The sequence below is a fragment of the Megascapheus bottae genome, chromosome 20 (assembly GCF_031878675.1).
Source record: "Megascapheus bottae isolate mThoBot1 chromosome 20, mThoBot2.hap1, whole genome shotgun sequence".
Lineage (NCBI taxonomy): Eukaryota > Metazoa > Chordata > Mammalia > Rodentia > Geomyidae > Megascapheus > Megascapheus bottae.
Window position 1 is genome coordinate 5,433,992 of NC_143528.1, and position 17,062 is coordinate 5,451,053.

Genomic DNA, 17,062 nt, shown 5'->3' on the forward strand with positions numbered 1-17,062 from the left:
TAACATTAGAAGATGAGACTATAAGATGTTGTAGCTGTCTTAGTTTGTGATATTCACACAAAGAGGAAAACACCTAAGGATATAGTTCTCAGAATGTATTCCTCTTGTTAAGTGATGCATGACTAAATTCAAAACACATTTCAAGAACTTTGCAAAACAGAACTTATTATTCCTTTGACTATAATGTTGCCAATGGCTAGAATTTTTCTCATATATTTCTGACTATCTGAATCTACTATTTATTTTCTTGTTTTGTTCTTCATAAATTAAAAACTTAGATCCTGTACAATTCACATAGCAGTGCCTTTATAACTTCCAAGATAATAAGAACCACCTGTAGCACTTGTTAAAAAAAATATAGCTTCTTTTTCAGACATCTTCGCCAGACATTCTGATATCAAGGGTATTAGGAAAAGCCTAGAAATTTGTATTTCAAGAAATACCTTGGCTTCACATATTTTGTTTTTCATCAGGCAAATTTTAGAATGCTGGTATACTGGTTTAACGTGTGGAATCTGAAGGCAGAATGCATGGGTTTGAATGCTGATAAGCTATCTAGGGCAAATTTCCTTGAGCAAATTCTGTCCTTCAATTCGTCCAGGTGTCTGCAGATGATTCTGTTTTGTGCCCTACATGAAGGCATGAAGCCAAAGTGTCCAGAATGGGCTGCCATCCAGCATTCTGTTTGTGAAGCCAGAGAAAATGGAGTGTTTGTATAATTGCTCTGCCCAGAGGGGATGTCTTTCTCATTTTCACAGAATCACCTTATAAGACTAGCAATGACTCTGTGTACCTTATCTTTGAAAGAAGAATACTGACATCAGGGTTAGCTATGTCATTTGGGGATCCATGTGTAAAATAAAAATGTAGAGCTCTTTGTTTATAAAGCAGGAAAGGCTTTTTCAATTCACCCCTCTCCACTCCTCCTCCTTTCCAGGCTCCCGCCCCTCGCCTCAATTCCTCTTTCCTCCTTTCCCTCCTCTCCCCTTTCTCTCTCAACTTCTGGTCCTTTTGATTTGCCATTTAATGCTATGTTTCCTAGAATAATAGGGATGCTTATATGGCAATGCAAAGCCTCATAGGTACCCAGAGCACTGACCCAGGATTTCACATATAGGCTACTGTGCCTGATCTTAAACTCTCTGTGCTTAGACTGCCAGCAGGATCAAAGAATAGGCTCACTTACTGGGCCATTGCTTAGATCACATCCTAGAGATGTGGAATGGTTGTGTGGGTGGGACTACAGGTGAACTTTGGCTTCAAATAACCACTTCTTTGTCCCCTTAGAACTGACTTACAGGTTACAGTTTTTAACCTGGCACCCACAGAGCATAACATACCATCAACTCCCCATTATCAAGGTCTTGAGAAATTTGATGGGGTGCACTCTGATGAAGCTGTGGTGAATAATAATAGTTCTGTCCAGTGCCTGCAAAACAACAAAAACTCAACGGTGTCGGTTATAATGAGTGCTTTACAAATGTTCAACCTGAAAGTTCAGTTCTACCCAGTGATTGATAATACACACAGACTGCGACAGTAGGACTGGAACTAATATAGCAATTTGATTCTGGCGAAGGTTCTGTGAGATGCTGATTTTAGGAGAAGCAGTACCATGAGTCTTAAACAAGCAACCACTCTCTGGGCACAGGCTAGCACAGCCTACTTAGGAAGGAGCCCACTGAGGCAATATTGGAAGCACCAACAGGCTGAAGTGCGAGATAGATTGCTTCAGAGCTCCCTTGCAGCCTGGATACACAGTGGCATTCAGCTAGATCATCAGAACAAGTAGGAACAAACCAGAAACAAACAGGGCAAGGCTGTGTTCTGAGCTCCAAAGCACAGACATGAGGCCCTGAAACATGGAAGAGTTTTATTCTAGTAGATGGTATTGCATATGAGAAGTGGTAAGTAAAGAGGAAAGAGACCTGGAGATGATTTTAAGAAATCTTATCTTTATCTCAAAGACCACTAGAGGAAGATTAGGGAGTAGAGAATGGAAACAAAATATTTCAAATGTTTCAGATGAAAGTTTTATTATGATACTTGCATTTTAGAAAGATTCATCTGGAGACTTTCTGGTAAAAATAGTTATGATTATGTCTCCCAGATTCCTATAAAAACAGCCAATTAAATTATAAAACAAAAAAAATATTCAAACGTCTAGTTGTGCCAGGATCTAGGAGTATATATCCACAGTCCAGTATGTGAGTTCAGCAGAGTTTATGTAAACAATGTCATCAAGATTTAGTAAAACGCACATCATATATTTTAGTACATAAAGAATCACACGCTGGTGGCTGGGGTATCTCCGGTCTCACTATGTCTGCCATTTTCAATTTTCAGAGTCTGTTGACTGTAATCTTGCTGCTTATCTGTACATGTGCTTATATCCGATCGATGGCACCCAACATCCTGGACAGAAATAAAACTGGGCTGTTGGGGATATTTTGGAAGTGCGCCAGGATTGGTGAACGAAAGAGTCCATATGTTGCAGTATGCTGTATAGTGATGGCCTTCAGCATCCTCTTCATACAGTAGTTTGGGAAAATGCCAGGATGTAATCACCATCAGATTTCATTGTCAACAAGGACTTACCTATGGGAAACAATGGAAAGAACGTTAACCTTTTTTATCTCTGAACAGTGAATGAGATAAACTTCCCTATGTTTTTCCTCTTTCTATGTTATTGGACCAATGTCTAAAATACATTATTAAGATGTAACCAGTGAATACACAAAGAGTCTTAACAATCTGCAGCAATCGACCTCAGTACTGTCATTTTAATATTACATCCTGCAAATGCCATTCTGTTATGTAAGACACTAATTCTTAGTTAGGTGTCCTTATGGTACATAGTGGAAAACAAAGTTATAAATTAATTACTCAAGTTCCTTTCAAGTTCTTGAAAATGACAGATCTTTAGAGAGGGAGTCCCTTTTTTCAATAGCCTTTTTTCTATTGGCTACTCAATGGTCCACTTTTGGGTTGATAAGGAAGGGTTATAGTCATATTTAGTGATGTTTACTGTTCCTCTGTACACATCTCGATCATTAGCCAGTATACCTCTATTTCTGTCAACTTCTGTAGTTGATTACAAATGTTAAAAGTATGTAAAATGAGCATGTGCAGTTCTAAAGAAGATAGTTAAATAAGTTGCGATTTAATGGAGTTCCTGGGATGATGGTCATATTGAACATAAAAAAGTTTTTTTTAGAAAATTAGTGGGTGTAGTAGCTTCTGAGGTCTATGGTTGAATACAAATGTCTCAAGCATGATTGTGACCAGCTAGCTGCCATTCTCTGAAAAAGACGGTCTTCGTAAAATGAAAAGAGTAAAATACAATTGGAGAATAATAATACTATATGTGCTTTTTATCATTTTTAGTGTCAAATCTTAAAAAATCAAATGCTTAATTATATTACCTAAAAGTGCAAAAAAAAAGAATCACATGCTCTCTAAATTGAAATACGTCTTTTTTCAAAACATCCATGTCTTGTTTGTGAAAATTAATCCCATTCTTGGCTATAAAGAAATACCCATAGATTTCCAAAGACTGAAAATCTATGTATTCTCACTGTCTGATCACAATAAAACATTTTAATAAAAGCAGATCAATAAATAATCTGATCATCTGGATACTAGAAGATGTAAACCACTTTGGTGTAGAATTAGAAGCATAATAGAATATATAATTATAGATGATGCAGCAAGTAATCAAGTATAGATGCATGTGAAGACTTAGCAAAAGAAATATTTTCAAAGGAGGCCACACCAAAGCCACCAGCACAATCATGTTCATTGTACCATTATACACCATAACTAAGATGCAGAATCAAGCCCAGGTGTCCCTCAGTGAACAAATGGTGTATGCATACACAATAGAATTCTGTGCTGCCATCAGAAAGAATGACATTGCCCCATTCATAAGGTAATAGAAAGACATGGGAAAAATTATATTAAGAGAAGTAAGCCAGAAGCAAAGAAACACAGACTGCGTGGTTTCCTTCATTTGTGATAATTAGAATGTGCCTATAAATATACAAGTAAACTCGACGGATAGTAAAAGACAAAAACTTACACTTGGGCATGATTAATTAAACATTCACACAGTGAGACCAAAGTAGGATATTCTTAGGAGAGAATCACAGGGGCTCAATATCTATGTGCATATGATCATATAAAATGATGCATATCAAAATGAACAAACATAAACAGAAGTGAGTTTTTAAATTTACTTTTTGTGCTTTTCCTTCTTTTGTCATTGTCTTTTTTTATTGTCTTTGATTTTTGTAACTCTTACCTGTATTTAAGTTTACCTGATTTGGAGAGGGAAAGGGCGAACATAGAAATGGTAGGACAAAAAGTACACTAAAGTTAGTTGTGATACTCACTGGCCCCTATGTTGAAAAGGAGGAGACTGGGAGGGAAAGAGTTGGGAGGAAACAAGGGAAGAGGTGACACTGTTCAAAAAGAAATACCTAACTTATGTAACAGTAATTCCTCTTCTTCTTCTTCTTTGGTTGGGTGTGGAGCTTGAACTCTGTGCCTGGGCACTGTTACTGAGCTCTTCAGCTCAAGGCTAGCACTCTACCACTTGAGTCACAGCACCATTTTCCAACTGTAACCCTTCTGCACATTACCTTTACAATAAAAAATGTTAAAAGAACAGAATTGTGACTATAGAGAGCTCAAAACTTTTTGAAATACTAAGTCAAAGCCCCGTAAAACAAGCATAAATAAATGGATATTTGCAAGCAGAGGATGAGGGAGTAGGGTAGACAATGAAGAGATGAAAGGAGGAGAATGAAATCTAGAATTAACTGTACATTCCAAAAAATTAAGAAATGTAAGGTAAGGGTAGGTTGAAGAGGATGATTTTGTTGAAGGGGTAACCCAGATCAAGATATTGCTGTGTTAAATGACACCTTCCTTGTACACCTACTTAAAGATAATTTTAAAATATGGAAAAATATCCATAGAGAATGTGGGTGTGTCTATGTGCACGCTCACCAGTCCTGGACCTTGAACTTGGACCTGGGAACTGCCCCTGAAAATTTTTTTAATTGCTCAAGTATAGTGCTCTACCACTTGAACCATCATTTCCAGTTTTTTTGTTTTTTGTTTTGTTTTGTTTTGCAGTTTTTTGGGGGATGGTTAACTGGAGATGATTCTCACAGACTTTGCTGCTCTGGTTGGCTTCAAACTGTGATCCCTGGATCTGAGCCTCTTGAGTAGTTATGATTACAAGCAGGAGTACCAGTGACCTGCTGGAGATAATTCTTTATATGCTTTTGAAATCAGTCTAGAAAATAAGAGAACATAGAAAGCCTTCTAGTTAACTCCTTGTCAAAATAATAAACTCACTAGGCATTAGTGCCTCAGGTCTACAATGCTAGCTACTCACAAGGCTGAGATTTGAAGATGGTGATTCAAAGACAATCCATGCAGAAAAGGCCATGGCTTTCTTTAAGTTTTTTCTCTTTCTCCCCTCCCCTCTCCCTCCCTCTCTCCATTCTTTTCTCCCTCCCTCCCTCCCTTCCTCCCTCCTTCCTTCCTTCCTTCTTTCCTTCCTTCCTTCCTTCCTTCCTTCCTTCCTTCCTTCCTTCCTTCCTTCCTTCCTTCCTTCCTTCCTTCCTTCCTCCTTTCCTCCCTCCCTCCTTTTCTTCCTTCAATAAGATTCTTTTATTTTTTCCCTATTTTTCTCTTTTTTTTTCCTGTCTTCTTTCAGTAAGATTCTTACTTCCAAGTAACCAGCAAAAATCTAGAACTGGAGCTGTGGTTGATGTAGTAGAGTGCTAGTCTAGAGCAAAGAAGCTCAGGGAAAGTGCCCAGGCCATGAGTTCAAGCTCAGGATCAACCTATACATACAAAAAAGAAGATTATCTGAAATAAGAAAGAATTATTCCAGAGATGTAAAGTTATACTAACATCAATCTGTTTAGAATGAAATCAACTCAAATAATCAGACAAAATTGTGACATTATATTGATAGATGGCCCAAAAGAATTTATAAATTTAATTTCCATTTCTGATTAATTGGAAACACAAGTGATAATAAATTAAAATATAAATATATTTCACACAAATTATATGCATATTAAATAAAGTCCATAATTACACTTAAGTAGTAAAACACTGGTGACAGTGCCATTAAAACACTAGTGACAGTGCCATAAAAAAGAAATTAAACACTGACCACAAGCATTATCATTGAATAGCATTCTAAGAGGTCTAGAAATAGCTCAAGAAGACATGAGGCTTAAATATTGGAAAGAAGAAGAAAACAATCAATGTAACTTACAAATTATGTTCTCACTAATCTGGAAAATATTTTCCAAGTATTTGTAAATTGACTATCATTAAAGAGGTGCTTAATGATGTGGCTAGTTGTGGAATAAATACACAAGCATTAATAGCTTTAATCTATTCTAACACAACCCATTAGAAATATGTGAAGAATCTTAATAGCATAGCAATAGAACTACGTTTAATTTCTGGGAAAGTATCAAACAGAAAATATGTAGGAACTACACAAAGAAAAATGGGGAGCTGGAGTTTGGCCTAGTGGTAGAGTGCTTGCCTAGCATGCATGAAGTCCTGGGTTCAATTCCTTGGCACCACATACATAGAAAAAAAAAAAGCCAGAAGTGGTGCTTAAGCTCAAGTGGTAGAGCTCTAGCCTTGAGAAAGTCCAAGGACAGTGCTCAGGCCCTGAGCTCAAGCCCAGGACTGGCAAAAAAAAAAAAGGAAACATGTCATTCTTTCATGGAAACCTATAAAAGAGTCCCTCCATTAATATGCATGTATAACATTGTCCTCATTTGGTAGAAATAATATCCAGTTAGAGTTAATGCAATTACAACATAGTTATCTGGGAGATATTACCATATAGATGACTACTGGAGCCAGGATAAGGTCATGTAGGAAGATTTAGGAGGGATAGGGGCTAAGCTCAGAATATTGAAGAAAAAACACACTCAAGGGATATCATTAGAGGTAAGAGTTGAAGAAGATACCATGAGGGCATCAGAGAGGCAAGAAAATAGCAAAGAATCATGAAATACAAGAAAAGAGAAGGAACCTGAAAGCTTCTCTTGTGCAGAGAGAGTAAAATACTAAAATATTCTAAGAATGCTGAGACAGGGGCTATACTAGTAGATGTTACAATCCATGAAAGAAGTAAACAATCGTGATAAATGCTTCTAAAAGATCAGAAAAGTAAAGCATCAGAGGAATAGCACTTGTGATATTTGTGATATGAGAAAGAGTGATGTAGATGGAATAGGAGGATAGAAGTGGGTAGAGTGTACTGAGGAGTGAGAGAAAGGTGAGAAAGTGGGGAGAAGGAAGGGATAAACTCTTTAGAGTCTTGTCTGTGAAGGGTAGAGGCAGAGAGCGTAGCAGCTTTGGCACCAAGGGGGCATTTTTAATTTCTAAGCAGCTTTTAAGTCTTAACACTGGAGAGGGAGAGCCTGGGAGATGTGGTGTACACATAGCTCTGTGCCACAGGGAATGAACAGGCAGGTTGGGAAAGAAGAGAAATAGAGAAGGTCGATGCCTTCATGGGATGATGCTTCAATTCACACAAGATGGAAGGAGGCTAGTTGGCTAATGATTTTAGTAGAAGAAGCTGCTTCCTGGAGCAGGATCTTCATACATCGTTGATACTATTGTAGTCTGCACCTTGAATGCCCCCCCTACCCTGAACTGCAAAGTTCCATCTGCTAAAAGGTCTGTCTGTGGTGGTGGGACTTTTTAAGAGGTGGGGCTTAGTGGGAGGAAGCTAGGTTATTCAGGACATGCTCATAGCAGATGCATTTGGATTCTGACCCCTTCTGTTCTCTCTTTTGAAAAGTGAAGCAGTTGCTCACTTTTTCACATTTTCTACTGTAATATTTTTCCTTAGTAAAGACTCCAAGGCAACAGGGCTAAATGGCCACGCCACGAAAATTCCTAACATGTGGGTAGGAGCATAGCCTAGTGGTAGAATGCTTGCCTAGCATACATGAAGCCCTGGGTTCAATTTCTTGGTACCATGTACACAGAAAACCCCTAACCTATGAGCCATAATAAACCTCTGCTCTTTATACACTGATGTTTGCAGGCATTTTGTTACAGAGACACCAAACAGACTAACAGATTGAGAAGCATTAGGAAAGCCATACCTGGCCTTTTCAAAAGTCATTGTTAGATAATATACTGAGTCCCTGCAGGAGGAAAAGCAGTTTGTACACTTACTGTCTCATGAGCCAGCGAGGTCTACTGCCATCCACAATCTGTCCCTTGTAACCAAGAGTGGCACCTTCTTTGTAGGGTTTTCCCTTGTCCATCTTAGGTTAGATCTTAGATGTGTATTGACTTTTAGTTCCATGATGAAGCATACATGGAAGATGTCATACAATATGGGATTCAAAAACAGCTAAGAAAAGTTAACCACCAATTTTACTATCTGAAAGTAGAATGCAGTCAGTAGGGGTGGCAGGAAGGGTGAAGGCCCTGAGAGGCAGGTCTATAGGCCTGCTGAAAGAGCAGCAAGGAGACCAGCCATTCCAGAGGATGTGGGTGGAGACAGTAGATGAATGGGAGCTTGAGTCCCATCCTCCATGCTCATAGCATAGGTTAGGAGGTGAGGGATTGCATAATCTAGGGGCCTCTAGCCAGTACGAGAGGGGCCGAGGAGAAAGAACTGGAGATTAGCCCCACATGGGCTATCTGTGTATGGATGGATTAGATGTGAGATTCTGTGAGGTGCAGATGGTGTGAGGATTTTAGGCTGAGTAGCTACTTGCATAGTGGTTTACTCGCTGACAAGGGAGAAGGTGAATGAAGGTGACAGAGTTCTGTTGAGACTCTTCAAGAAAAATAGAAAACAAGTATGCATACTTCACACATTGCTGCAGATAGATTTGTAGAATGCCAGAAGACACATTTAGATGATCACGGGGTGGGGGGGGAGTGTTCCTTATCTGAAATGCTTTGTATTGGGATTTTGTTTCAGATTTTGGACTTCAGTTCTGGAATATATATATATATAATATATATAATATATATATATAATTGTCTGACATATCTTGGGGATGAAACAAGTCTAACACAAAGTTCATCTATATATAGGTGAGGCTAGACTTTGTGAGACAGAAAAGAAGAAAAGAAAGAGATGAAATAAAGAAAAGAGAGAAAGGAGAATAGAAAAAAAGGAGGGAGGGAAGGAAGGAGAAATCGAAGTCACCTTTCAATATTCTCATACATTTCTCCCCTACCTACCTTTCCCTCGCTCTCCTTAATTTCGTAGGCTATATATTAGATTCCGGATGGCATTCTCCCCCTATTTTCCACCTACCCTTTGTCCACCCTGGTACTAAGTATAGTTAAAATGAGTTCTGTATCCAGCACTCCAGGCCTGAAGTCTTTTTTTGGAGGCCTCCTATTGGATGTTCTTGATGAGAAGACTTCCCTTATGACCGTCTCTTCAGAAATCTCCTTGTTCTCTGTCAATTCTTGGCCTAGCATGTGCATTCTTGTGGCAGTAGGGCCTGCAGCCAGGATTTCCAGAATCCTCCCGAGACCACTTGTGCGACTGCTGGTGAGTGCCTGACCCCTGCGTTCTTCTGTCACCACTCTGCTTGGTCCCTGAGATATCAGCCTCTCTCTTGTTCCTTGAATAACAGTCAACAATGACTTTGAACTTCTTCTTACCATCTGGGTTTATTTTTTTTTTTAAAGCTGAGTGGCAAATGAGAAATTTGAAAGGTCTGGGGAGTGACCAGAAAAGTCTCATTGCACTTTTAAAAGGTGAGATGGCCATCTGGCCTGGCAGAGATGCTCGTTTTACATTTCCACTGGTACATGACTAAAGTCATTTACCATTAAGTTCTAGTTGAATAGGATGGTAGTAGACATTTAGGTAATGTTACGGGGCAATAAATGTTTAAGAGCCTTAGGGGTATGAGCTTTCCGAATGCAGTTCAGACCCAGATGCTAAAAATACTGTGTGTGTGTGTATGAGAGAGAGAGAGAGAGAGAGAGAGAGAGAGAGAGAGAGAGAGAGAGAGAGAGAGAGAGAGAGAGAGAGAGAGAGAGAGAATAACCTATGTTAAACTTGGCCATTTGGCTTTTGCTCACATAATAGAAGAATTTTCTTTCCTTTCCCTTCCCTTCCACATTCTAAATTGTTTAAGAGTTTCCATGGTTTGTCCCCCCCCTTTCAATTTTTTCCCCTTTTTACTACACTGGGTAGAGGAAGCATGAGGGAAATGTAGTTAAAATTCAAAATGCTTCCCCTTTATCATTACCATGAATCAACACAATAAATGAGCCCCTTCAGAGCACGGTAATAAGAATTTGATAAATCATCAGCCAAAAATTAACTAGATGTCAAAACAATCTTTGGGAAGTGTGATGGATTAGGGGTGATAGCAGCAATTAATCTCCCAGCATGAGTTCACCAGAGAGACACAATGTAGGGAGATGGATCGGGGGAAATCTAGGCCTTGCAAGGTCAGGACGGTCAGGACACTCCTGTAAGAAATGGTTGGAGGCTGGAGAGATAGAGAGAGAGAGAGAAGAGAGAGAGAGAGAGAGAGAGAGAGAGAGAGAGAGAGAGAGAGAGAGAGAGAGAGGAATCATCTGAGTCTGCAGTACCCAGGTACCCCAGTAGCTGAGCTAGAGGTCAGTGAGTGCCTTTGAGCAGCTCTGTCTCCAGCTGCTCTCTGATGAGCCAAGCACTTTCCCACTTGCTCTAATAAATGCCACAAGTCAGCTCCTGGGGCTCAACACATGGCCTCCAAGAGGGAAAGAGCTTGCAGGGCTTCATTTAAAGAGCTGGGTAGGTCCTTGTAAACAGCCGCTAGGAGGAGGGAATCCACAGAAGTGGACAGCCAGGAGAGGGCAGAGAGAGAACCAGATTCTGAAAGGAACAGAACAGTGACAGCATACTTGGGGATGCAGGGCTGGAGGCTGAGGGAATATTGATGGGCCCTTGGAAGGAGGAGAAGGGCCTCTGCCAGTGCCAGCTCATTAATCTCTCTCTTTTGGATAGAGCTGCTTCTTTCTTTCTTTATTTCATGCAATTCATAATACTAGAAGACTAATCACTGGAAAAGGATGTGGAAAGGGCCTCATCTTCTCTTCTCTAGCAAGGCTGGGATCCTCAAGTCAGGCCACAGTTTCTAATTCTAGGCTCCCAGCTCACAAGCCACATCTAGAAATGGAGGCTTGACTGATGTCTGGCAGGGGAGTGAGAGAAGAGCAGCATTGAGAGAAGCAGGAAGGAAAGAAACAGATGCACAGCTCTATTTATGTCAGATCAAACTGTCCCAGAAGTCCTTCTAGGGGAGCTCCTTGGTCCTCGGTCCTGTGTAAGGGCTTCCATATTCGTAGCTCATCAGCCAGGCAAAAGAGTCAGCATTTAAGGACACAGCATTCTTTATTACTAAAGGCTTCTGTCTGATTCACCTGGTTAATAGTAAAGTGCTTCAAGCTGTCTTAATAACAATCATAATGCTTGACAACTGTCAGTACTTCTTTGTTTTCCGAAGCTCTGTGGAAACTTAGGTCACAGCACATGTTTTCACAATACATCTTCCAAGGATTCAACAACAAGACTGTAGAACTTACTCCTAATACAGACTATTCAAAACTCCTCAATTCACAAATAAAGTTAAGCTGTGTGGGGTATTGATGCAGAAAAGGCTCTTGTGGAACCTTCCTCTAGTGAATCCTCATGATATCAGAGCATGGTACAGCAGTTAAGAGGTGGAGTCTAGTGAGAGATCTTTAGGTTATTGGAGGTTTTTCCTGAAAGGGTGTAAGAACTCATCTTCCTGCCTCTTAGCCATAAACTAAACAGTTTTGCTCTGCTGTTAATTCCCTCCATGGTGTCCTGCCTCACCATAGGCCCAAAGCAACAGGAACAATCAATCGTATTCCCAAGCCTACAAAACCGTTGACCCCAATAAGCATCATCACTTCCTGAGCTAATCATCTTGAATTGGTTATAGAGAGAAAAAGATGATTAACACAGTTGTTACTTGCTCTCTGTGGACACTGAGTCAGTCACTTCATCATTACACATGCCAGTTTGCTCATCTCAAAGAAGGGAAGGACAATTATCTGTTGTGTCTCTGAAGTCCGCTAAAATGTTGGCTAATGTTCTTTTGGAGCTGGCTGCTCTGTTCTTCTTCCACAATGACAGTGACATGCCCATTGGCTCCATGAACTGAAAACACTCAGCACACACTGGCTCATACTTTGGAGCTTAAAGGCAAATGGGAGAAAGTTCCAGGACTCCAAGGAAAAGCTGCCTCAGCTACTCTAACCTCCTCTGTGGGAGTTCTTGGAAAATCCTCCTATTCCATGGTGGTCTGAGAGAATTTCTCTCTTCCTCCTCTCTGAAGCTTATCCCACCAAAGAGCAGGTATCCAACACTCAAATCGTGTCCAGTATAACATTTTGTTCTTTCTCAAGGGGTTTCTCAGAAAATTTCTTTCATTAACCCAGACCCAGCTTTATATTTCTCTTTCTAACAAGCCAGACTTGGTGGTGGTGTGTGTGGGGGGTGATAATGTCATATTCTAAATTCTTTTGGTAATGTGGGAACATGTGTCCAGGAATTTTTCTGTTGTTACTAGTTTGTTCAAAATGCATTCTGATGTGAATTGAGAAGTTCTGGCCTTTTATACAGGTCTTGCTATTCTCTCTCCAGCATCTGGGTGCAGCAGAAGGCCAATAAGTTTCATCTGTCCTTTAGGAGTCAATGTGAGTATTCACAGATTCTGGAAAGATGACGCTGCTGTGGCAGGCTAAGATAAACCACAACTGGTCTTGCCTACTTAGGCCGATACAGCTTCTTAGATTTCAGTAGACATTCATTGCCTGTTACATAAACACAGGTATGAACACGTGTACCAAACCTGTGTCCAGAGTCAAGCATTTGATCAATTACACTCATAGGTGTGAAGATACCCTAGCATCGCAGAGACACAATTTGAGACAACATATGCACACAAAAATGCACATTGATCTACAAAGCACACACACAGCTATGCAAGATCTGAACTGGGGTGCAGGGATGCGGGGAGCCACAGCAGAGGCTTCTGTGGTGCCATACACTTTGTTGGATAACAAGAAGTAGCTTTTCTCTAAGCTTCCTGAGAGCAGACTTCCTTTTGCCAGAATTCTTAGGGGTTGGAATCAGAATAATTTGGAAACCAAATGGCATGTTGTAATTTCATTAATATGGCCTTGCTTGGTAATAGGGTTGTTGCAGACTGAATCAGTTATGCTAACATGAGGTTGTTACCCGAGTAAGTTGGGCTCCTAATCCTATAATAACTGGATTGCTCTTTGGATTACTCTATATATTGCTCTTTGGAGAAGAGCAAGAGATAGAGAGAGAGAAGGCTCTGTGATGGTAGAGACAGAATAAGTGATGAAGCTACAAGCTGTGAAATACCAAAGAATGTCTGTGAACCAGAAACAGAGCTGAGTCAAGGAAAGGCATGTCAGCAGGTTCTAGAGGCCTTTGATGTTGATCTCAGACCCTCCAGAGATTAGCTGTTACAGAAAGCCAATCAATTCATGACTTTATTAAGGCATCCTTAGCAAAACTGAGTACACACCTGCAGGCAATTTGAAGAAGCATATAAGGTGTGTATCATAGTTTGCTTATAGTTTTATATTTGGGAAATCAAAATAAAGCCTTCTTGTTCTGAAAAACCAGGAACCTTCAAAAATGAAGAACTTTATTTTCCTAAGCTGCTAAAGATGAGTAGCAGATAACAAACCCTCTGGCTCAGGTTGCTCAGGTCTTCCTGTGTTCTCTTGGCTTAACTCTAAGCCATTGGATGGTGGCTTGTAAGGCCAGTGGTGCCTGTCTTTGGCTCGTGTTCCTCCTTTTCACTCTAGCTTGATTCTGTCTCACTAACCCTGACTTTCCTCTGTCCTGCAGACGCACTAGGCAAGCACCACACCACTTCCCTTGGAATTTTCTGCATCTTGGCTTACTCCTTCAAGGCTTTGCTCAAATGTCACCTTCTCCAAGAATCCTCAAATCCTCCAACGTACCCCTAACTTTGCTGTCTTTTTAGTATCATCTAATTATCTTGCTTACCTTGTATAGTATACTTTCTAGTTCTTCCATTGATATTAGTTCCAGAAGACTAAGGGTTTCCTTTTTTCCTGTCATATTCTGGGCTATAGTCTCAGTGCCTCACATAGGGTATGTACTAAGTACTCGGTTCATCTTTCTAGATGAACAGAAACTTTCTCTTCTGTGTGTCTGCCTATAGAGAATGTCAGATTGTTGGGTCTTTTAAAGGCTGAAAAATCTGAACCTAGACATGCTATGGTTTGGAATGCAAGGCTGTCCTTGCAGCCCCACCTGCAGATATGGGGAGGTTTCATTACAAAGGACAGGACAGGAGAGTTCTGGTGTTACTTGGTTCTCCCTTCCTGTGTATTATGAGGATGTTGGGAGAATGAAGGAGATGATGCATTTGAAAATGCTCTCAGCTCCACAAACAACAGACATGCTATGGAAATGGAGTGTTATTACATAAAAGAAACCCAGAAGCCTATCAGGAAATAGCTGAACTGAATCTCAGCCAGTCTCTGAACAGTGTTTTCTTCCCTGAGAAGAAACAGCTACAAAACTATGATGCAATTTTCTTTCAACTTTCATTTCTTATCAAGCGTTCCTACCTTCTACATTTCACCACAGGGGTTCTATGTTCCACCACCCCCTCCCCCGCCATCGATGACTAACAAATACACGGTACAATTTCTAGACTGGATTGAGGGGTGCTAGGCTGTGCAAATCACTGGGCCATGAAAATGCCTTAAGACTTTCTATTTTTCTACAGTGGTCTCTACCACAGGGAATAAAATGTATTACCAAGAACAAATGGCTACATATTTAATTATGTCAAACCCTAAAGCATTTTGTGTTTCATGTTTCAAGTGCTCTCTGTTGCATAGGGGATGTTAGGAATTGAACTATGTGATGTTACTTCATTTTAAAGGCAGTAAATGTAACTTAAATAATAGTTACTAATGTGATACCTAAATTTGTACAAACTCAGTGCTTGCTCCTTCCTTCTTCAATAGTGTTTATGCTTTTTAGTGCCCTCTGCTGTCTGGAAGAGGCTCTGGGAACCTTTGGGTTAACTGCCTACCACGTTGCATACATCATCTAGAGACAGTGTTTCCTCCTAATTTAATGGAAACTGTAACTGTCATCCATTATAATTCTGATTTTCACCTAGTTTCTGTTACATAGCTCTAGTTACACACACCCCTGAGTTAGAGAAGGCTGGGAACAAGTAATGGGGAACTTGCAAAAGCTGATCTTCTAGCTTTTCTTTCTATCTTCAAATCTATGCTTCCTGAACCTCTTGACTTGGGATGAGTAGAATGAGAAAGCAGAGAAAAGTCAGTACAAGGAAGTCATCATTTATAAGGAAAGAACTCAAAACAAGGTCAGTACTTCAGGGCCAAATAAGGATTGTTCTGGAAAGTTTCTTCTTTAGTCCTGGTTGAATTTCAAAGATACTCTATTATATGTTTATACTTAGGACTTTTATTTACATTTCTCCAGTTAATTTATCAAAATAAATTTTCTTACAATTGCTAGTTTTTATTCATTTGGTTTCTGAGATAAGGTCTTGCTCATATGTATCATTATAGTAAGGATGGTCTTGTTCAGTGAAATAAACTCCAGGACTTGTACAATGGTACAAGATTCTAATACTTGGCCCATTTTGGTTTATGAGATTGAGGCTTGCTATTTTTGTTACAGCTGTTCTCAACTTCAAGATCATTTTGCCTCCACCTCCTGAGTAGCTGGGATTGCAGGTGTATACCACCATAGCTTCATAGTTGTTATTCATATATATATTTTTAATCTTGGGAGAGACATTGCCTTATGCTCTGGATGTCAAAGTTTGGTTAAAAAATATGTTTTCCCCTTCATTTTTTAGATCATTAGACAATAGTCATGTTAGCCTTGATTTATAAATCTGTAGGAAAATGATGCCTATTTTTAAGATTATTTTGAAGATTAAATGAAAAAAACCCACAAATACAATTCCCATTAAATAAGCTGGCACTATTGTAAACACCGTGTAAATATATTTTGTCTCTCATATATGTTTGAGACTAATTCTATGCTTCTATTATATCTTTATTTCTAAGTTCAAGTAAAAGATTTTGTTAAGATGTTTTTATCCTTTTATTTAATGTGATTATCATACTAGTTTGGTCAGTGAAAAGAGATGAAAAGAGGAAGAATGAGGAGGGAGAAGACGATTAGGGAAACTTCCAGGAGGATGTTTGATATATGTATTATTTTCATTATTGTTGTTGTTGAAAGTGTGAAATAGAAAATGTTAATAAGTAGATCATTCTGAGATGCATTGTCTTTCACTCAGAAAGAGGTAACTTGGGTTACATAAGATAAGACATATCCATTCAAGGGGAAATATCACACGTTCCAGATTTATCAATATTATATAAAGCTAGTCTGGACTAACATCTAAGCATAAGAAATAAATAATGTTTCTTAATTCTACTGGTAAGCCAGAACATTTGGTGTATGTACATTTTTTCTGATAGTCCTGAACACTCAAGCAACTGCCACAAAAACTAACTCTGTAGAAATCAACATTTCCCAATGTTCAGAGTCCTTTGGGAAATATAGGGCAGTTCCCGTCAAGTACATAGAGAATTACACCATCTCTTGCTGCTTCTGAAAACATCTTCTGAGAACAAGACATCCTCCATGTGGCCTTCTTGATTACCACATGCACATCTTTCTGGACATCTGATAGAACACTAAGAAGTTCTTCCAATGAAAGTTAAGACTTTCAATCCCAGCCTAAGTGATGTGAGATGTCTGCTGGTGCCTAGAAACAGGACTCTCAGTTGGCTCATTTCTTCAGTGTCTTGTCAATGCTAGAGTTCTCTGACTTTTCAGCATTTGTATCAGAGTGATGGAAATAACACGAAGAAGGGTAGGTTGATACATGTCGTAGGCTAGCTTACTTCTGAGTTCATATTCATG

At 39.5% G+C, this 17,062-nt stretch overlaps 1 protein-coding gene and 1 long non-coding RNA gene across 4 annotated transcripts in view; both read left to right on the plus strand.

Moving 5' to 3' along the window:
- Nucleotides 1-2,302: 2,302 nt before the first annotated feature.
- Nucleotides 2,303-3,421, plus strand: LOC150049118 (protein kish-A). The gene has a single exon (XM_090353753.1). The coding sequence runs from the start codon at nt 2,323-2,325 to the stop codon at nt 2,539-2,541; it is 219 nt and encodes a 72-aa protein (XP_090209879.1). The 5' UTR covers nt 2,303-2,322; the 3' UTR covers nt 2,542-3,421.
- An 8,866-nt stretch (nt 3,422-12,287) lies between these two features.
- The window catches only part of LOC150049119 (uncharacterized), a 60,927-nt gene continuing 56,152 nt past the window's right edge, over nt 12,288-17,062 (plus strand). For 2 of the 3 annotated variants that reach the window (XR_016538960.1, XR_016538962.1), the window contains exon 1: nt 16,894-17,012. This is a non-coding gene — a long non-coding RNA (uncharacterized LOC150049119). Of the gene's footprint in view, nt 12,419-12,685; nt 12,760-16,893; nt 17,013-17,062 lie in introns of those variants that run through there. The other variant, XR_016538961.1, reaches the window with a different exon arrangement.

What these genes read in the sequence shown, in the direction of transcription:
- LOC150049118 (XM_090353753.1), top strand. Translation starts at nt 2,323, where the DNA reads ATGTCTGCCATTTTCAATTTTCAGAGTCTGTTGACTGTAATCTTGCTG.